Source organism: Eucyclogobius newberryi, unplaced genomic scaffold, assembly GCF_026437365.1.
Source record: "Eucyclogobius newberryi isolate DKJ021-1_F unplaced genomic scaffold, fEucNew1.0.hap1 SCAF_6, whole genome shotgun sequence".
Lineage (NCBI taxonomy): Eukaryota > Metazoa > Chordata > Actinopteri > Gobiiformes > Gobiidae > Eucyclogobius > Eucyclogobius newberryi.
This window is the reverse complement of record NW_027316278.1, coordinates 7,965,976-7,988,253: the sequence shown is the minus strand read 5'-3', so window position 1 is coordinate 7,988,253 and position 22,278 is coordinate 7,965,976. Positions and strand designations below refer to the sequence as shown.

At 44.0% G+C, this 22,278-nt stretch overlaps 1 protein-coding gene across 2 annotated transcripts in view; it reads right to left on the bottom strand.

Moving 5' to 3' along the window:
* The window catches only part of LOC140346542 (transducin-like enhancer protein 1), a 51,315-nt gene that overhangs the window by 10,528 nt on the left and 18,509 nt on the right, over positions 1-22,278 (bottom strand). Inside the window, exons 7-14 of one of the 2 annotated variants that reach the window (XM_072432662.1) lie at positions 20,085-20,304; positions 18,072-18,088; positions 12,683-12,796; positions 12,546-12,599; positions 12,315-12,464; positions 12,038-12,176; positions 6,415-6,617; positions 3,211-3,287 (exon numbers count right to left, since the gene is read on the bottom strand). In XM_072432662.1, coding sequence (XP_072288763.1) covers positions 3,211-3,287; positions 6,415-6,617; positions 12,038-12,176; positions 12,315-12,464; positions 12,546-12,599; positions 12,683-12,796; positions 18,072-18,088; positions 20,085-20,304 — 974 coding nt within the window. The remainder of the gene's footprint in view (positions 1-3,210; positions 3,288-6,414; positions 6,618-12,037; positions 12,177-12,314; positions 12,465-12,545; positions 12,600-12,682; positions 12,797-18,071; positions 18,089-20,084; positions 20,305-22,278) is intronic. The other variant, XM_072432663.1, reaches the window with a different exon arrangement.

Genomic DNA, 22,278 nt, shown 5'->3' with positions numbered 1-22,278 from the left:
GTAGAGCACATTTCATAAACAAGGCAATTCAAAGTGCTTCACAGCAGGAAAAATGGATTCAAATCACAAAGAAATTACAGAAACAGAAATACAATAAAATTAACTAAATTAAAAATTATCAATCCAACTGATATTCTAAACTAATAAAATCACAAACAAAAGAGAAGAGTGCAAAGAAAAAATCCTTTCAGTCATATGCGCAGCTAAACAAAACTGTTTTTAGCTTAGATTTGAACATTGTCAGAGTTGAAGCCTGTCTCACATCTTCAGGAAGACTGTTCCAGATTTTAGCTGAATAAAACTGAAACGCAGATTCCCCATGTTTTGTCCTGACTCTGGGCACCAGCAAGAGGCCGGTCCCTGAGGTCCTCAGAGTCCGAGATGGTTCATATGGCACTAACATATCCAAGATGTACTTTGGTGCTAGGCCATGGAGAGACTTGTACACAAGCAGAGCTGCTTTAAAGTCTATTCTCTGAGCCACTGGGAGCCAGTGCAGAGACCTGAGAACAGGACTAATGTGATCATACTTCCTGGTTCTAGTCAGGACCCGAGCAGCAGCGTTCTGGATGTACTGCAGCTGTTTTACAACTCGTTTGGAGAGACCAGTGAGCAGGCCGTTACAGTAGTCTAATCTACTGGAGACAAACGCATGGATAAGTCTCTCTAAATCTGGTTTTGACACTATATTTTTGATTTTGGCAATGTTTTTTAGATGGTAAAAAGCTGCTGATGTTATTGATTTGACGTGGCTATTAAAGTTCAAGTCTGAGTCCATTATTACCCCCAGATTTCTAATTTGGTTTGTAGGTTTTAGAGCGAGACTCTGGAGGTGACCGCTAACACTTTCTCTTTGTTTCTGTGGGCCAAAAACGATTATTTCAGTCTTGTCTGAGTTCAGCTGGAGAAAGTTGTTTTGCATCCACAAACTGATCTGTTGGATGCAGTGACAGAGTGAATCTACTGGTCCATAGTCACCTGCCGATAGTGAAACCTAGATCTGAGTGTCGTCTGCATAATTGTGATAGGACACATTTTCACTGCGTATCAACTGACCTAACGGCAGCATGTAGAGGTTGAACAGAAGGGGACCCAGGACTGACCCTTGGGGCACTCCACAGGTCAGGGTCATGTGGTCTGAGACACAGCTACCAATTTCAACAAAGTACTTCCTGTCTTCCAGATAGGACCTTAACCAGTTTAGGGCAGTGCCAGTGATGCCCACCCAGTCCTCTAGTCTCTGTAAGAGGATCCCATGATCGACAGTGTCAAAAGCAGCACTCAGATCTAACAGAATTAAGACTGAGGCTTTGCCCGTGTCAGTGTTCAGGCGGATGTCATTTGTCACCTTGACAAGAGCAGTCCTCAGTGCTGTGATGAGGTCTAAAACCTGACTGAAAAACATCAAATGAGTTGTTTATTAAGAGGAAATCTGTGAGCTGTTGGTAAACAACCTTTTCAAGGACTTTGCCCAAAAATGGCAGATTAGAGATGGGCCGGTAATGACTCAGTACTGCGGCATCAAGACTGCTCTTCTTTAGGAGAGGCTTTATGACCGCAGTTTTCAAAGACATTGGGAATGTTCCAAATTGAAGCGACATGTTAACTATGTGAGTGAATGGTGCTAACAAACTGTTCAGCACAGACTTTAGAAATCTGGTGGGTAACACATCAAGGCAACATGTAGATGAACTCAGACTGGTGATGATCTCATGGACAGTTTTGTCAGTTACTGGTGCAAAGTGAGTTAGCTCTAAGTGTCTTGGTGGTTTTAGGGTAATTTTTTGCATTGTGGGATTTATAGCATTTTTAATGCCCTGAACTTTGTCATTAAAGAATAATGCAAACTCATTACACTTGGATGTGGAAATGAGTTCTAACGGCAGCTGAGCTGGAGGGTTTGTTAATCTGTTTACTGTGGCAAACAGGACACGCGAGTTGTTACTGCAGCTTCCAATTATTTCAGAAAAATATCTTTCCCTAGTTCTACATAAGATTAGGTTGTACATGTTCAGCTTTTCTTTGTAAATCTCTTTTTGAACCTGGAGCTTTGACTTGCGCCATTTCCGTTCGGCCCTGCGGCACTCCCTTTTCTGTGCCCTGACCGAATCATCATTTCTCCACGGCGCCTTCTGCTTATTTTTAACCATTTTAGCCTTTATAGGGGCGATGGTGTCCAGAACATTCAAAACACTAGATGTAACAGAGTTCAACAAATCATTTACATTAGAACATGAGACATTTTCAAAGTTTATCATTTCCATAAACAGTGCACCTGTGCCATCACTTATGTGTCTCCTCTGAACAACTGCAGGACCAACCGGAGGTTGGGGAGAAACAGACAGGTCAAAGAAGACACAGAAATGATCAGACAGAGCAACATCGATCACATTAACATTTGAAATATTTACCCCCTTTGTAATTATGAGATCTAGAGTGTGTCCTTTGCTGTGGGTGGGGCCTCTCACATGCTGAGTAAGACTGAAGGTTTCAAGGACAGCATCAAGCTCTTTAGCTTTTCTGTCACAAATATTATCAACATGCACGTTGAAATCACCTGTAATGACCAAACCATCAAAGTCTGTGCATATGACTGAAAGCATCTCAGTAAAATCATCAATAAAACTTTGGCAGTGCTGGGGAGGCTTGTATAAAACAATGAAGAGAATGGATGGAGACCGTTTTAGCTCCATTTTAAAGGATACATACTCAAATGATGAAAATACCCCAAAAGACAACCTGCGGGTAATTATTTCATCTCTAAAGACAGCACAGACTCCACCCCCTTTTTTGTTTTCTCGTGTTTCAGATTCAAACTTAAAGTTGGGTGGAGCAGATTCTATCAGAACTACATTTCCTGTGTTTTTGTCAAGCCATGTTTCAGTTAAAAACATAAAATCAAGATTATAAGAAGAAATACAATTATTAATTAAGAGAGATTTGTTACATAAGGATCTGACATTTAGCACAGCAAGTTTCAGACTAGTTTCAGTGGGACTGGGCTTTATCTTTTCACAGGGAATATGAATCACATTTCTCAGATTGGGCCTGACTCGCATTTTGTTTTTCCATCTGTGTGATGATGTGACTACAGAAATAGCACTAGGGGGGGCTCTTTTTACACACATTTAAATGTCTAATGCAATTAAAAACAAATAAATTACATCCTGTGTAGAAAACAAAACATTACAAAAACACTGATGCACTCACGGCTTTCCTCCGGGGATCCCTGTCAGGCTGGGGGGCATCCCTGGGACCCTCATGTGCGGGTGTGGATCAAAGCCCACCTGAGGAGTCAAAACACACAATGAGCACACAGTTAACAGGCTAGCAGGCTAACAGGCTAACAAGCCAACAGGCCAACAGGCCAACAGGCCAACAGACAAACAGACAAACAGACAAACAGACAAACAGACAAACAGACAAACAGACAAACAGACAAACAGACACATTACTGACTGTTGCTGACTGTACAGTGTATTTAGGGCAGAGATCGATCACGTTTGAATCAAATCAAGATCCAATTTGTTCTGATCAACAATGAAAAGCGCTGGGCTTTTTAATCCCGTGTTTTATTGCCGAGCCGCTCTTTGTAAAGCCTGCACCGGGAGTTTGGAGCAGTTCTTTACGTTAAATGCCACACATTTTAAGTGTTACATTTGACATCAAGTCTAGACTAAAATCTAACTGAAGTCATTCCAGGGTGGGGCATTTCTTTTGCATTATTACCATAACAATATTTTGCATCAGGAATGTGTCTGTGAATGTCTTTATCGCGGTTTCGAGTCACAGATAACGTGAATGGAGTGTCACTGCCTTGTTATATTACACTAGATAGTTCTGTAATTCTGATATTCAAATTCACATTTTCAAAACGTTTGCTACAGCCACAGTTTTTATGAAAATATCTCACACTTCTACAATCAATAAGAGGAGGGATGTGTTTCATCTAACTATATCATGATGACAAAAAAGGACTCCGAGCTCCTGACTCGGCCCCTCAGAGCACAAACAGAAGATCCGAGTGGGCAAACACACGGGGCCCGCTCTGTAAACAGCCGCGCAGCTCTGAAGCCATTTAAACACTTTAATGAACGCTGTGCAAACACGCAGGAGTGACGAGGTGATGGAGAGGAGCGTAAAACTACTGCTCCGACACAGACGGGGTGAGATGCACGCCTGTGATGTTTACAGCTGCTACGACGCTCTGGCAACTCCTACACACGACAGATGTAAACTACACGTAAAAGGCCTGGCAAATAATGACTGAGTGGAACCATGTTTTTGGGGTTCAATATTTACATCATGTGTAAACGATTTAAACCTTGTCGGTGTAATCCCTCATTCGTCCAGGCGTGTTCCATAGTAGAAAAAGCTTCAGTTGTAGTCATCTGGACTCAGTTAGAAAAAATAGACATTTCGACTCTCATCCAAGAGTCATTGTCAATAAAAGAATTTAGATCGAGAACTCCGATATTTATACTCTTCTGTGGTAAGACCCGGAAGAGCCTTCCTGAAGTAGCAAGAGTTGTTTGTTTCAACAGAAACTCCCCCCTTGTATCTACCGAGCTAGCCTATTCAGAATTTTAATGGGCTACTAGAATCCTCTTTGTCTTTGTGAGACCCTGGCTCAACCACCCTGAGTACCTGATTAGCATCTAAATGTCCTTGTCCTGGTCCTCTACCTTTCCAGGGGTTCAGTATACCATTATAGATACCAGGAAGATTGAATCTTAGCCCTCCATTTCTGTTTAAAGAAGGTCTTTCTTTTTTAAGAAAAATAGCTTCCTTGACTCCTCTTTCAAAACATCTTTTCTCCCTGCTTAAAACCTTCACCTCACCGTCTTCAAACGAGTGATTAGAGGCTTCAAGATGGAGATGCACGGCACTCTGAGGTCCTGAACTTGTATTTCTTCTGTGCTGATAAAGCCTCTTGTGTAGAGGCTGTTTTGTCTCACCTATGTACCGTTCTTTACAGCTTTCTTCACTGCATTGGATCGGGTAAACTACATTGCTCTGTTTTTGAGTCGGCAACTTGTCCTTAGGATGAACCAGTTTTTGTCTTAAAGTGTTTCCTGGTTTAAAATAAACAGGGACTTCGTGTTGTCTAAAAATTCTCTGCAGTTTTTTCCGACAGGCCAGACACATAAGGGATAGAAACACCCTTCCTTCTCTGTTCAGTTTCCCTTTTGTCCTGCTTCTTGGTTCTCTTCACTCTGTTGAGGGCCCAAGCGGGGTAACCACAGGCTGAGAGGGCATTTCGGACATGTTTTTCCTCTTTCTTCTTGCCCTCTGAGCTGGTGGGCACACCTTGAGCTCTGTGTTGTAAGGTTCTGATCACACCCAGCTTGTGCTGTAGTGGGTGGTTGGAACCAAAGAGAAGATACTGGTCTGTGTGTGTAGGTTTCCTATATACTTCTATTTGGAGTTTCCCGTCCTCTCCTCTGATCGTGGAACAATCAAGAAAGGCCAAGCGATTCTCCTTAGCGTCTTCTCTTGTAAACCTGATATGTGGGTCCACAGCATTGATGTGATCAGAGAAGGTTTCCAGCTCTTGTTTCTTGATTGTTACAAACGTATCATCGACATAGCGAAGCCACAGTTTTGGGGCTATGCCTGAGAATGAGGCCAGTGCCTTCTTCTCAAAGTGCTCCATGTACAGGTTGGCCACTATGGGAGAGACGGGCGAGCCCATGGCACAGCCATGAATCTCTGTAAAATTGTCCCCGGAATTGAAAGTAAGTGGTGTGCAGACAGATGTCCAACAGTTTGCATATGTGTTCAGGTGTCAGTTTGGTAATTTCCTGTAGGGTGGTGTCTTCCTGCAGTCTGATCCTCACTGCTGCTACTGCATCAGAGGTCGGGATGCAGGTGAACAGGGACACAACATCATATGAAACCATGAGGTCATCTGGGTCCAGTTGGAGATGTTTCACTTTATCCACAAAGTTGTGCGTGTTTTCCACATGATGTTCCGAATTCCCCACAAGCGGAGCCAATATAGTTGTTAAATGCTTGGCCACATTGTAAGTGATAGAATCTGTGCTGCACACTATGGGTCTGAGTGGAACTCTTGGATGAGAGTCGAAACGTCTATTTTTTCTAACTGAGTCCAGATGACTACAACTGAAGCTTTTTCTACTACGATTTAAACCTTTCAAACATCTGCTCTAACACCACCTGCTGAACGAAACCATGCACAAATCAAACTGGGGAAAATACCAGCTCACAACAAAGAAAAGCCCGAAACAAGTCTTTACCTAAAACCCTAACAACTGTAGCCTACCGTATTTTCTGGACTATAAGTGTTTTTTCATAGTTTTGCCTGGGTGCGACTTGCAATACTTTACTAGAATGTGTTCCTTATATTTCTATTTGGATCAGTTGGTTGGATGTATGGAGTGTGGCGCTGACCATGGGCGAACGTCCGTACGCAGCCACGGCGGCGGCGGCGGCGGCGGCGCTCATCTGCGGCGACATGTTGTGAAGTCCGGCAGCGTACGCTGCAGCTCCGGCTGCTCCGGCCAGCTCGCCGTTCATCCCGGCCGCATGGGGCAGCATCCCGAACGCACCCGGGTACGGGCCGGGTACAGCCAGAGGAGTCCTCAGACCTGCACCTGCACAACACGGGGATCCAAGACAATGATTATGCAATGTTTCCATAGAAAAATGATTCAAATTGCACATATTTGATATTGAAAAAAGATCCAGGTGTAAATTTCTTTCACTTTGTTGACATGTTGGATACAAAAATGAGTGAAATTTTCATATCATATTTAATGTTTGCGTAAACTAGATCTGACAGGAAATTAACCTAGAAATTATAATTCCACCTGACTGTTTGGAGCAAAAAATCTGGCTAAAAATGAGAAATAATTAAACTCTCTTGTCGTGTGTAGGTGCGACTTTAAGGGCTGATCGTTATGTCTCTGTGGGAGAAAAAGCATTGCACTACTACTACCTCTGCTTCCGAAGAGTGCACACGCTTTTTTGCTCGCTCCGCTTGCTATCGCTGTTTTCCTTATTTATTTCGCTTTTTAATCAGTTTTTGTCTTCCAAACATTTTTGCTTTAGACTTTTTCAAGTAAACCAAGGATTTTAAGAACATTTTTCCAGTTTTAATAACATATCTGACGCCAGTGACATGTCCGGGAGAAGAAGGGAGAAAGACTGTGAACGCTGTCGGAAATATCAACAAGAAATTAATGAGCTGAAAACACGGGTATTTGTTTTGGAATCTGAAAAAGTTCTTCACGATACCATTCCTGTGTCAACCGACGGTAAGAAGAGCACACTTTTTACAAGAAAAACTGCTACTTTCAACCTAAACCGCAGTGACTCTGTCGTTTCCAAAACTGTCTAAAAACCAGAAAGACCAGGCTGTTTCTTGGAACAAACTTGGAGCAAAGCCTAAACGATACAAAGATAACGTGAAGTCGCCTAAAATACAGCTCACCAAGAGATTTTTACCACTTTCAGAGATGGAATTAAATGAAAAAAGGAAAGATGACGTGGCCAAAATACAGCGAGGAGGATCTGTGCCAGGAGCCAAGGTCACGAAGATTGTTTTAGTTGGGGACGGCGCGATAAGTCACGTGACGCATGAAAAGATAAACACACATTCTTTTCCAAGCGCCACTGTTTCTGAGATAACGTCACTCCTTCCAAATATTATGGCTAAGCATGGAGGAGCTAAACAGCTGATTGTGCACGTGGGTGCAGTGGACATGCGGCGGGAACAGACTGAAGTTTTGAAAAAAGACTTCTTGAAGTTATTCCACGTGCTTGATAAAATGGAAATCAAAACATTCATAAGTGGACCTCTTCCAAACATCGACAGGAGGATAAACAAGTTTAGCCGGCTTCTTCAGCTGAACACATGGCTGTCCAAAGAGTTTCCCGAGAGGACTACACTACATTGAGAACTTCTATCTATTCTGGAAACGAGAGGACCTGTTTAAGAGAAATGGCCCCCACCTATGCAGAGGTGGAGTGAGGGTGCTGACAGAGAACCTGCTCCACGCTCTGAGGCATTAGACTGGGCCTGGACAGGGTCCTGAGCAGATAGTTAGAGAAGAGAGGAATGAGAGAAGAATTCCTGCTCCATCAGCCAGAGACCGAGCCAATGTTTCAACATCAAAAGCACCACAACCTCAGCCTCCACCAAAGGATTCATCAGCAGCTGCTCCACCACCACCAGCAAAGGATTCAGCTCCAGCTGCTCCGCATTCACCTCCACCGCCTCCAGCAAAGGAACAATCTTCAAAGGCCTTGGACCCATCTGTGACAAGCCCAACAACATCCCTGTCATCGCCCCTGCCTTCACACCAGCCCTGGGTTCCCCCTGCAACATCTACTCCCACTAAAGATTCATCATTCTCCTTCTCATCTCCACTCTCACCCATGGGCCTTCCCAGCCATTTTGAAAGTCTGATCAAATCAGGCATTAAGATGGCTCCACTCACGGCCAATATAGCAAGGGCTATGTCTTCCCTGCACAAGCCGACTACACCAACAAAAGCCCCACCACCCATCCCCCCTCGCCTCTCACCTGGTCCTAAACTCCCCTTGGCTACAAAAGCCCCACCACCCATCCAACCTCGCCTTTCACCTGGTATCTCCCATAGCTAGGATGCACTGGGTCTCAGCGTTGCCGGGACTTATTGTCACATTAAAAATCAAACCAACCCGGGGCCCTATGTAAAAAGAGCCCCCCCTAGTGCTATTTCTGTAGTCACATCATCACAGAGATGGAAAAACAAAATGCGAGTCAGGCCCAATCTGAGAAATGTGATTCATATTCCCTGTGAAAAGATAAAGCCCAGTCTCACTGAAACTAGTCTGAAACTTGCTGTGCTAAATGTCAGATCCTTATGTAACAAATCTCTCTTAATTAATAATTTTATTTCTTCTTATAATCTTGATTTTATGTTTTTAACTGAAACATGGCTTGACAAAAACACAGGAAATGTAGTTCTGATAGAATCTGCTCCACCCAACTTTAAGTTTGAATCTGAAACACGAGAAAACAAAAAAGGGGGTGGAGTATGTGCTGTCTTTAGAGATAAAATAATTACCCGCAGGTTGTCTTTTGGGGTGTTTTCATCATTTGAGTATGTATCCTTTAAAATGGAGCTAAAACGGTCTCCAGCCATTCTCTTCATTGTTTTATACAAGCCTCCCCAGCACTGCCAAAGTTTTATTGATGATTTTACTGAGATGCTTTCAGTCATATGCACAGACTTTGATGGTTTGGTCATTACAGGTGATTTCAACGTGCATGTTGATAATGTTTGTGACAGAAACGCTAAAGAGCTTGATGCTGTCCTTGAAACCTTCAGTTTAATGTGATCGATGTTGCTCTGTCTGATCATTTCTGTGTCTTCTTTGACCTGTCTGTTTCTCCCCAACCTCCGGTTGGTCCTGCACTTGTTCAGAGGAGACACATAAGTGATGGCACAGGTGCACTGTTTATGGAAATGATAAACTTTGAAAATGTCTCATGTTCTAATGTAAATGATTTGTTGAACTCTGTTACATCTAGTGTTTTGAATGTTCTGGACACCATCGCCCCTATAAAGGCTAAAATGGTTAAAAATAAACAGAAGGCGCCGTGGAGAAATGATGATTCGGTCAGGGCACAGAAAAGGGAGTGCCGCAGGGCCGAACGGAAATGGCGCAAGTCAAAGCTCCAGGTTCAAAAAGAGATTTACAAAGAAAAGCTGAACATGTACAACCTAATCTTATGTAGGGAAAGATATTTTTCTGAAATAATTGGAAGCTGCAGTAACAACTCGCGTGTCCTGTTTGCCACAGTAAACAGATTAACAAACCCTCCAGCTCAGCTGCCGTTAGAACTCATTTCCACATCCAAGTGTAATGAGTTTGCATTATTCTTTAATGACAAAGTTCAGGGCATTAAAAATGCTATAAATCCCACAATGCAAAAAATTACCCTAAAACCACCAAGACACTTAGAGCTAACTCACTTTGCACCAGTAACTGACAAAACTGTCCATGAGATCATCACCAGTCTGAGTTCATCTACATGTTGCCTTGATGTGTTACCCACCAAATTTCTAAAGTCTGTGCTGAACAGTTTGTTAGCACCATTCACTCACATAGTTAACATGTCGCTTCAATCTGGAACATTCCCAATGTCTTTGAAAACTGCGGTCATAAAGCCTCTCCTAAAGAAGAGCAGTCTTGATGCCGCAGTACTGAGTCATTACCGGCCCATCTCTAATCTACCATTTTGGGGCAAAGTCCTTGAAAAGGTTGTTTACCAACAGCTCACAGATTTCCTCTTAATAAACAACTCATTTGATGTTTTTCAGTCAGGTTTTAGACCTCATCACAGCACTGAGACTGCTCTTGTCAAGGTGACAAATGACATCCGCCTGAACACTGACACGGGCAAAGCCTCAGTCTTAATTCTGTTAGATCTGAGTGCTGCTTTTGACACTGTCGATCATGGGATCCTCTTACAGAGACTAGAGGACTGGGTGGGCATCATTGGCACTGCCCTTAACTGGTTAAGGTCCTATCTGGAAGACAGGAAGTACTTTGTTGAAATTGGTAGCTGTGTCTCAGACCACATGACCCTGACCTGTGGAGTGCCCCAAGGGTCAGTCCTGGGTCCCCTTCTGTTCAACCTCTACATGCTGCCGTTGGGTCAGTTGATACGCAGTGAAAATGTGTCCTATCACAATTATGCAGACGACACTCAGATCTAGGTTTCACTATCGGCAGGTGACTATGGACCAGTAGATTCACTCTGTCACTGCATCCAACAGATCAGTGTGTGGATGAAAAACAACTTTCTCCAGCTGAACTCAGACAAGACTGAAATAATCGTTTTTGGCCTACAGAAACAAAGAGAAAGTGTTAGCGGTCACCTCCAGAGTCTCGCTCTAAAACCTACAAACCAAATTAGAAATCTGGGGGTAATAATGGACTCAGACTTGAACTTTAATAGCCACGTCAAATCAATAACATCAGCAGCTTTTTACCATCTAAAAAACATTGCCAAAATCAAAAATATACTGTCAAAACCAGATTTAGAGAGACTTATCCACGCGTTTGTCTCCAGTAGATTAGACTACTGTAACGGCCTGCTCACTGGTCTCTCCAAACGAGTTGTAAAACAGCTGCAGTACATCCAGAACGCTGCTGCTCGAGTCCTGACTAGAACCAGGAAGTATGATCACATTAGTCCTGTTCTCAGGTCTCTGCACTGGCTCCCAGTGGCTCAGAGAATAGACTTTAAAGCAGCTCTGCTTGTGTACAAGTCTCTCCATGGCCTAGCACCAAAGTACATCTTGGATATGTTAGTGCCTGAGGGACCTCAGGGACCGGCTTCCTGCTGGTGCCAGAGTCAGGACAAAACATGGGGAATCTGCGTTTCAGTTTTATGCAGCTAAAATCTGGAACAGTCTTCCTGAAGATGTGAGACGGGCTTCTACTCTGACAATGTTCAAATCTAAGCTAAAAACAGTTTTGTTTAGCTGCGCATATGACTGAAAGGATTTTTTCTTTGCACTCTTCTCTTTTGTTTGTGATTTTATTAGTTTAGAAAATCAGTTGGATTGATAATTTTTAATTTAGTTAATTTTATTGTATTTCTGTAATTTCTTTGTGATTTGAATGCATTTTTCCTGCTGTGTGAAGCACTTTGAATTGCCTTGTGTATGAAATGTGCTCTACAAATAAACTTGCCTTGCCTTGAGAAGTTCCACATAAATTTGTGGATAATAATAAAATATCTAATCTAAATATAGAATGCCATTTCCAGTTGAAAGCGTATTTAATACAAAAAGCATGTGTCATTTTTCAAGTGTATGAAGCAGTATTTCTACAGACGCGTTTTAGAACATTGCTCATGGATTGAAAAATAAATATTGCAGTATCGTTGTCGGGATAATCACCCAAACTATTAATACATTCACTTTTGCCGCCATCTCCCGTGTCTACAGTGGAATATGAGCCATGACGAGGCCGGGACACCGAGCCCTTAGTGTGGGGACGGCGTTCTTACCGGGAGGATGTGGGAGCTCCATGGAGGGCGGTTTGGCGAGGCTGGGTCTGATTCCGGGGGTGGAGCTTGGTCCTGGGGTGGAGTCGCCTCTGGGAGTGGGCGTGCTCGACTTCAGCCCTGGTGTCCCCGCCTTCTCTCGCTGTGGGCACAAGTTTGAGATATGAAAACTAAATTCATTACATCTGTGCCCGTTTTGCAGACTAATCAATAAAATCTACGACTGATTCTGTGTCGGTTATTCTCTTTGAACTCAAGACTCCCTCCATCTTATCCGTACCATGGCCATCTCTTTGGACTTGAGGGAGGAGGAGCTCGCCGACGAGGCCGTGGAGGCGGGACTGCACGGATCCTTCTTCAGCAGACGGGCTTTATCCAAACCGTTCTCTCGCGGCGATGGGAGGGGCGTGCCGCGAGGGGAGGCGGGGTCCTGGACACACAAACGGGCCAGTTAAACTCACGCCCCGTCAGAAAACGACACGACATCCGACTTTAACCGCTCGATACAAACCTCATTTGAAACGTCTACCACCAAGTTATCGTCGCTTTTCTCGCCGTCGCTGTCCTGCGAGAGAGGAAAGCCAAAGAGGACTCAGTACGTGCGCGTTACGGCGTTTGAACTGAAATGAGGCAATACTCAAAACGTACGTAGTGACTGGAGTCCTTGTCCTCCACCTTTCGCTTCTTCGTGTCGTTGGGGAACTCGGGTCCGTTCCGTCGCTTGTCCGAGTTTCGCAGACTTTCAGGAAGCATCGAGTTGCTCTGAGAAAAGAGGGAGGGAAATGTTATTCCTGACATACATTTATTCACATTTAAGATATTTGTGGCAGAATACAGTCACACAGCACGCACAGCACGCACAGCACGCACAGCACGCACAGCACGCACAGCACGCACAGCACGCACAGCACGCACAGGACGCACAGCACGCACACACTTTATCTCATGGCACAAATGTAACTCAGCATTTAAGAGAACGCTAAACTATAATTCAAGATGTGGATGTTCAGGGTTGGGAGGGCTTTTCTGAACACATGGAGGCTACATATTTTATTATTTGTGCCCAGTTATGTTAAATTAAATGGCATTTTTTGTTTATTGCAATTTCCCTTGAGTATTCATCCAAAAACAACAATTCAACAACTGAATTATTGTGCCGTTTTAATTGGATTCAGTTCAATTGAAAGACATGAATAATGCCTTATGTACAAGTCAAACTGCCCTTTTACATCCAGATTATACTTTTCCATTTTTTGATTTTTGCGTCAGGCCAATATTGCACGATCCATATTTCTGCAATATACTGTGCAGGATTAATGTGTCGTGTCATGTGTGGACAAAGAAAGCGCATTGACCCGACAGAAGGTTAAGAAAACATTCGATCAGCCTTGTTACTGTTATTTCAGTCCGAGCCGAGAGGTTATTCATTCAGAGGAACACGAGTTGGTCTTCCTCTTGATCCGGCCGCTCTTCACTCGACCAAAGGCAGTTAAAGCCCGCGGAGCTGGAGATGCTGATTATGTTAAGTGGCTCTTCAACTACCTGTGCTCCCTCCCGCCGCCCTGACCCCGCGCGCCTCGCCGCGGTGGCTCTCCGCTTCCCTACGATCTGACCGCGCCTTTTACCCCCCGACGCCATGAGCTCAGGAGTCGGACGCAGAAAAGTACTAGTAAACTAAGTATTTGAGTGTTAAAAAGGCAGAATAAACTTAACATTTACACCTACATTTACAGATAACATTTTCCTATGCCTTTTTTCTGCTGTTGTCCAGTTAAATCCTTATAATCCTGATAAAATAATTGGGTTGAATTCTGTATAAAGTCATTTAGATCTCTACAAATAGGTTTTTAAATACATGGGATCCTTGTATTAGTTCTTGTAGTTCTACATTTGTTCTTGTACTAGTTTATTCTCCTCGAGTGCATATGACGGGTTAAACTGCACGTGTCGCTCAAACGATTATATCATAGAAGATTTCGCTAAAACAAATCGTATATTGAGCATGAGCAGCAGGTGTGACATAGGTCGAGGCGATTCCGCAACCGTTACCAAGCAACCGTATTGTAAACAAAGGCTAAAATCCTTGCGCAACAGTTATGACTTGACAATTATAAAGCCTGATAACACCTTTATTTGCTGAATGATTGTTTAAAACTGTCTGAATGTCACTTATTGACGACAGAGAGGAGATATTGTATTAGAATTCTATCAACTTTGACATTTTTTCAAGCTGCCACTGGAATAATATGATATAATATGATAAATATTTACCACAGGAACTGAGAATAATGTAAAGAAAAAGTTGAAAATGTATGCGCTTTAATGTGAAAAGTCACCTACGATGTAAAAATGCTTTATAAATAAGACCCCAGAAAGGTTACTTAGAGCATCTTTACAGTTTAAGCACCACTTCCGGAGCGTATAGAACACCGTTACCACCTTTTTAATTTACAAATAACCACAATTGAAGCCTGACCTCAGAGATATTGCTCGCTCGCCGCCGCAAGTGCCCCAAAAGTGTCTAAAAGCAGTCTGTCAGTGTAATAAACACCCAGACCACAAACGCCCCGGCCCCTCCCCCCCTTCACTCCTCCCCCCTTCGGCCCCCTGACCAACGCATCCCATTGTTAATGGATTACAGCTTCATGTCGAGTCCATTATAGCCGCAGACTGTCAATGAAATGTGCATCCAACAAACACAAACACATTTGAGCACAAAGCGCAGTGGGAGAGGGGGAGCGCGGGGAGGGATGGAGGGAGAGAGGGAGGGTAAAGGGTAAATGAAGGAGGAAAGGAGGACACAAGAGTAGTGTGAGAGCAGAGAGGAGAGGGAAGAGAATGAAGAGACGAGAGGAAAGTGAAAGATTGTGCGAGTGTGTAGGGGAAGAGCAGAAAACGACAAGAGGAGGGAGAGAAGGAAAGAGGGGAGAGAGAAGAGAGGGAGATAGATCACGTGAGAGTTTGGGGAGGAAAAAAGGGGGGATGGCAAGGGAGAGAGAGGGAGAGAGAAGGGGGGGTAAGTCAAAGAGCAAGTGGAGTGAGAAAAAAAGGGAAATGAGAGGGGTGGTGTAGAGGAGAAGAAAGGATAACAAGAAAGAAGAAGGGAATAGAGAGAAGGGGGAGAGATGGTGCGGAAGAAAACAAGGGAGGAGAGAAACAAGGGAGTGTGAGTAAAGGGGAAAAAAGGGATGTGAGAGAGGGATGGTTTAAGTGTGAAGAAAGGGCAACAGGGGAGGAGAAGGATAGAGAGAAACAATCAAAGGAGGAGAGAGAAAGAAAGAGGAGAGAGGCGGTGCAAGAGTGTGGAGAAGAAGGAGAAGAAAGAAAAGAGGGCGCAATGGTGCACGAGTGTTGAGGCGACGGGATAACAAGGGAGGAGGAGGGAGGGAGAGTTAAAGAGAGAGAAAGAGAGAAAGAGAGAAAGGGGGGAGGATGCCCGAGGGAGGGGTGTAAATCCGTCTTCTACTCCGGTCCCCCTCCTTCACTCCCCCCGGCATTCAAAAGCCTTTAGTGAGCCGAGCACTGGAGCACTGACCCGCAAAACATAAGCAATTTCTCCCTCTCCATCCCTCCCTTCCCCTCTCTCCATCCCTCCCACCCCCTCTCTCCATCCCTCCCACCCCCTCTCTCCATCCCTCCCACCCCCTCTCTCCATCCCTCCCACCCCCTCTCGCTCTTCACCTCCCTCGCTCTTGTCTTTAGCTACATGTGGGGCTTAACCAGACTAAGCTCGTAGGTGGATTAAGCCCTTCAAACTGTATTTCTCTCAGTCTGAGGAGGGAATCAAAGTGCTGGGCCGCTGCTAATGCTAATGCTAATGCTGGGTTTAAGGCTAAAGGATTAAACCCTTTGTTTACAGGAGGGAAAAGGCACCTGACTCGCCTCATGTTTGCACAGTTTATAATTCCACTCTAGTTAGATTATCAGTATGAATATTCTACTTTTTGATTTTTTTTTTTTTTTTATACAAAATGTATGAGAAAAAGAACATGAAGATAAAAATACATCCTGCGTGAGCTCCTTCTTCAGGTTATTTTTGTTGGTAAATTCTAGATTTTATTTGGGTTATTTCTAGATGTTATGCATGCCTTTTTATATATATTTTGCTACTATTATTATTTGTTGTTGTATGTTGCACCTTGATGCCAAAGCAAGTTCCTAGTTTGTGAACAATGGCAATAAACCTGTTCTGATTCTGATTCACAGAACAGCTTAGCTCATACTTTAGTCCTATTGCAGATCTGGAATAGACTTTTTATTGGCCTGGTTCAGATCTGGAGGCAAATATTTACTTAGGTTGTACTTGGTGTGAAAAGTTTTAGACCCACTAACTTAGATCCTAATAAAACAACGTACTCTTAAATGAATTTCAAATCTGGTGTTTCCTTCTTAAAATGGTTAACGCTGCAGTACCAAAACCAGGTATTTTAAAAAGGTGCTGTACTTGTTTTTTCTGGCTTAAAAACAGAAGAAGTTCATTTTAAACTCTTTGCAGGGGTCGACATGTATTGCTCACTTACCCAACACACCCCCAGCATCACAATGATTCACCTCGATGAGTTTATAAGAGCTTTTCACAGCTTTTCGAAGCCGGAGCAGAGTTTAAAGCTAGCAACAACTAGCGTGCAAACGGTGCACTTCCAGCGTCGCAGAGAATGCTTCATAATAAGACGCAGACAGCTCACCGCGATCTCATTTTCACCCAGAGAGCCGACAGCCCCTTCAATTCAAATTGCACACATGCACGATTCCCCCCCCTCCTTCTCCACTTTACTTTACCAGTCCCATCTTTCTTTCCTCTCTCACTTCCTTGTTTTCCGACTCATGTACAAGCCCGGTGTCATATGACTGCCCTCCTCCCCTGCCATTTCCCAAGCCCCCTCCCCCTGTGCACTGGTGATATTAAGCACAATGAGTCTTTAAGCGCGGGATCAGAAGCAGGGGGGAGAGCGAGAGAGAGAGGGTGAGAGCGAGAAAGAGGGGGTAATCTGCTCACTGAGGTGTTAAATAGGCACAACAATGCGGGGCCGGGGCCGGAGCCTGCGTGGAAGTGTGACCGTGCTAAAAAGCCCCGTTTGCAGGAGGGAGCCGAGCCGACAGCTCCGGGGAGACGAGAGGGAGGGGGCGGGGATGAGGGAGAGAGGGGGCGGGGATGAGGGAGAGACGCCCGGGCATAAGCGGTCCCCGCGGACTTCCCCAAAACACTGACAAGTCAAAACACGGGCAGCTGTTTAGGGGCACGCTGCAGTCAAAAACAGAGCTCTCGATGAGGACGGGACGGACAGGAAACGGTGCTGGAGGTCGGACGTATAACGAGACATGGAGAACGCCACACTTGTGATTCTGGGGATCAATTAAGATCATCAGGTGCTATACAGTGTCTATAAAAAAATAAAACTAAAAAAAACTCTTATATTCTTCTTTTTAATATGAATATAAGAGGATTTATTTTTAAAGGAGCTTTTTTATCTATTTAAAGTTTATAAGTTATCTGTTCTTTGTTGTTTACTTATGTACCTACTTTGTGTTGCAACCCTGGAATTTCCCTATTGTGAGACAAATAAAGGCTTATCTCATCTAAAAACTATTAATGACCACAAAAATACGATTAAAAATGTGTAACCTTCCAAACAAGAGTATAGTTTGTACATTTGTATGATCCATTCGGGTTTGTGTACTCGACTTCCACCTTTTTTTTTGTCGGAATATAGTCTGAATAAAAAAACCTATATATAATGAGAATAATTTTGCAACTAGCATAAACCACAGCTGCCCTGAAGCTGACCGACATGAGAAGTGGCTGCTAATCTGTGCCACCGGCTTCAGCCACTGCCACCATACACTCTCACACAGCGCTCATACAAAGTGACGCGTCTTTGCCGAGGGGACGATTGTGTAAAACATCTGACTTGTTGAATTCTCTCTTCATTATAAATCCCGGGGCCAGTTTAGCACGACAGTTTTTTTCTTTGAGATAATAAGAGTTGATTGACAGACATTTACATAACAAAGCGTGGTTGAAAAGGACAATGCTTACTGTGCCGGGCTCTCGGTCTGATGCGGCGAGGGAAGCGGGTTTGGAGCGGCATCGCAGGGGCAAAGGGGGGAAAGTAAGAAAAGACTTTTGTTAGAAATATATTTGTACCTGGAGTGGTATTTCCCATCAACATATTTAGTACATTTAAACTGACCTGCGCCGCTCGTAAACTACGCTCTGTTCCATCTTAACACTCATGTCAGTCTAAAGCAGCTATTGTTTTTAGCTTTGGTTAAACAAGTTGACTTTAAAAACCAATGCTGCACAATATTACTGCAGTATTAATGTAGTGCTGCACAATATTACTGCAGTATAAATGTAGGGCTGCACAATATTACTACAGTATAAATGTAGTGCTGTACAATATTACTGCAGTATTAATGTAGTGCTGCACAATATTACTGCAGTATAAATGTAGGGCTGCACAATATTACTACAGTATAAATGTAGTGCTGTACAATATTACTGCAGTATTAATGTAGTGCTGCACAATATTACTACAGTATAAATGTAGTGCTGTACAATATTACTGCAGTATAAATGTAGTGCTGTACAATATTACTACAGTATAAATGTAGTGCTGCACAATATTACTACAGTATAAATGTAGTGCTGTACAATATTACTGCAGTATAAATGTAGGGCTGCACAATATTACTACAGTATAAATGTAGTGCTGTACAATATTACTACAGTATAAATGTAGTGCTGCACAATATTACTACAGTATAAATGTAGTGCTGTACAATATTACAGTATAAATGTAGTGCTGCACAATATTACTACAGTATAAATGTAGTGCTGTACAATATTACTACAGTATAAATGTAGGGCTGCACAATATTACTGCAGTATAAATGTAGTGCTGTACAATATTACTGCAGTATAAATGTAGTGCTGTACAATATTACTGCAGTATAAATGTAGTGCTGTACAATATTACTGCAGTATAAATGTAGTGCTGTACAATATTACTGCAGTATAAATGTAGTGCTGTACAATATTACTGCAGTATAAATGTAGGGCTGTACAATATTACTGCAGTATAAATGTAGTGCTGTACAATATTACTGCAGTATAAATGTAGTGCTGCACAATATTACTACAGTATAAATGTAGTGCTGTACAATATTACTGCAGTATAAATGTAGGGCTGCACAATATTACTGCAGTATAAATGTAGTGCTGTACAATATTACTGCAGTATAAATGTAGTGCTGTACAATATTACTGCAGTATAAATGTAGTGCTGTACAATATTACTGCAGTATAAATGTAGTGCTGTACAATATTACTGCAGTATAAATGTAGGGCTGCACAATATTACTACAGTATAAATGTAGTGCTGTACAATATTACTGCAGTATAAATGTAGTGCTGCACAATATTACTACAGTATAAATGTAGTGCTGTACAATATTACTGCAGTATAAATGTAGTGCTGTACAATATTACTGCAGTATAAATGTAGTGCTGTACAATATTACTGCAGTATAAATGTAGTGCTGTACAATATTACTGCAGTATAAATGTAGGGCTGCACAATATTACTGCAGTATAAATGTAGTGCTGTACAATATTACTGCAGTATAAATGTAGTGCTGTACAATATTACTGCAGTATAAATGTAGTGCTGTACAATATTACTGCAGTATAAATGTAGGGCTGCACAATATATCGTTAAAGTATCAATTTAGCTCCAATGTAAATATATATGTTTTTAAAAATGAAAAGGTTGAAACATCCGGATCTTACTGATGGTTTTCCTTATTGAGTGGAAATTAGCCTTGATTTGGTCTTAGTTTTGGCTCATTTTTATAAGTTTGTCAACCGTAATACATTAAAGCATGTACAGTTTTGTTTTAATAGAACTGAAGTTGTCAGAAAGTACATTTCCAATCACAGCAAATAACAGTCCAACTTAAATATGAAATACTAAGCTGCACAAAGTAGGTCAAACATGATATAACACTTCTGCCAGTTTAACATTCCTTTATTGGGCAGAGTTTGTACCTCTTAAGTGCTCCGGCCCTCCAGGATGCGAGTCGGGCCCTGCCAGGTGAGGAGGTTTCTTATCGGACCCGTCTTTGCCCAACAGGTGAGGGGGCATCGCGCCAAGGGCCCCGGAGAGCGCCAGGAGCCCCGCGGAGCCGCTGAGCTGGGACGGGTGGAGCCCGGCGGGGTGCGGCGTCATCGGGACGGGTGCGCCGCCGTGGTTATGGGAGAGGTGCTGCTGTTTGGGAGGAGCGCAAGAGGAAGAACGAGGAGGATCAGAGGCAAGTCAAACACCTGGAGACAAACGTGAAGACTCCAAGATGTCTTTCTACGTGAACTCTGATCAGGATCCTAGAACTATTAACAAACTATTGCAATTGTTACGTCAAACGCTCATCAGAAAAAGAGCTATTAGATATATTGGACGTATAAGATCTGGAGAATGAATGTGAATGTGAAATGGTGTTGTATCAGGTTCGGTGGACTGTGCTGACAGACGCACGATGCAAGAAAATAGTTCTTACTTCCTCAATACGTTGCGACAGAAACGTGCACCACAGTAAGTTCTGACCAATCAGCGCGACGGCGGCTAAAGCCCAGCTAGCACGTGCTTAGAGAGAGGCTAGGCTCAACTTTTAGTCACTAAGTTTATGTTAAATAGAGAGGAATTCCTTTCAAAATCCGACCTTTGTGAAAGCCAAACACAAGCAGACTTCTTCTTAGATTATATGGTTATACTTTTCAACATGAAACAAAAACTGGCAAAAAGCTCCAAAATGTGGTGACGGTATTGAATCACAACGTGGCAATGGTTCCCAGTTAAAACACTGTCCATTTAAGAATTCCAGACACAACATTTCAACAGGGCCTCGTCTTCCATCTAAAAACACGTGAACTCGTAAAACCTGGGCGTAAAAGCCGCTTTAACGCCGTCGGTGTCAAGTCGAGTGCTGGAGTAGAATAGAAAGAGGCGCTGCCTGTCTTTCACCGACGGGTAAATCAATAACGGTCTGTAATTTCAGTAGAAGTGAAGCTCTGTTCGAGTTGTCAACAGATGGGTCGTTTTCCTGAGCATCTAACTTTACGGCAACTTCAGTGAACGCATCCTCTGTGCATCCACTCCAGCCCTTTACTCCCCCCCCCCGGGGTCAAACACTGAACAATACTGACAGCTGGGATCACAGAGCCAAGGATGTGCTGAGGAGGGGGGAGACGGGGGAGAGGAGCCCCAGCTGCTGCTCCACGGACAGCTCAGTGAAGGGAGAGAGAGAGGGGAGGTGGAGAGAGAGAGGGGAGGTGGAGAGAGAGAGGGGAGGTGGAGGGGGGGTTTGGCTGGCAGCCCTGCTCTCTCTTTCACACCAAATCAAGCGCTCGTCGGTGCGTGAAATGTCTTTGTGTTCCAAAACATCATTATTGCCTCCTCAGACAGTAGCCGCGGGAATGGGAGCTCGGTGATTCGCTGCAGGGAGGGGCGGAGAGGGGGAGATTAGAGGGGAGAGAGAGGGAGAGAGGGAGAGAGAGAGAGAGAGAGAGAGGGAGAGGGGAGGCAGATCCGCAGGGGTGGGAGGAGTGCTGAAGGTCAAACCCACTTTTATCTCACCTAATTGACTAACTCGCCCTCCCTCCCTCACCCGCGCCCCGTCCCCCGTCCCGCTCTCTGCGCCTCTCAACCATCCCTCATTCTCTGCGTCCTGCCCCTATGAATGAAAGCAAAACAACTAAATAGTCTTTTAACCCGGGGGCCCTCGTGCTCGCACACAACACTCACACACAACACACACACACACACCACATAACACACACACACACACACACACCGCGGTTGGTTTGCCAAGCAATCAAAGACAAACACACCCACACGTCACACTCGATCACTCCGACATGCTCACAGGCCGGGCGCGTCGCATTGGGCCGGGGCGCGGGCGAGCGGGCCGACTCCGGCGTCGCACCGCTGCTCGCCGCCGCCGTTGTTTAGCGCGAATCAGCGACGCCTGGCTCCACACGGACGCGCGCACACACACAAACGGACGCGCACAGCAGATGCAAAACGCGGCCCCGGACTCCTGCCGGGCGTAAATGGAGGGGAAGGATTGATGTATGGGGGGGTGGCGGGCTGGCGGGCGGGGGGAGAAAAGGGGGAGAGCACGGTTTGTCATGGGAGGTTAGTGCGAGCTGGTGATGTGTGCGCCGAGGTAGGGCCGCCACGCTTCAT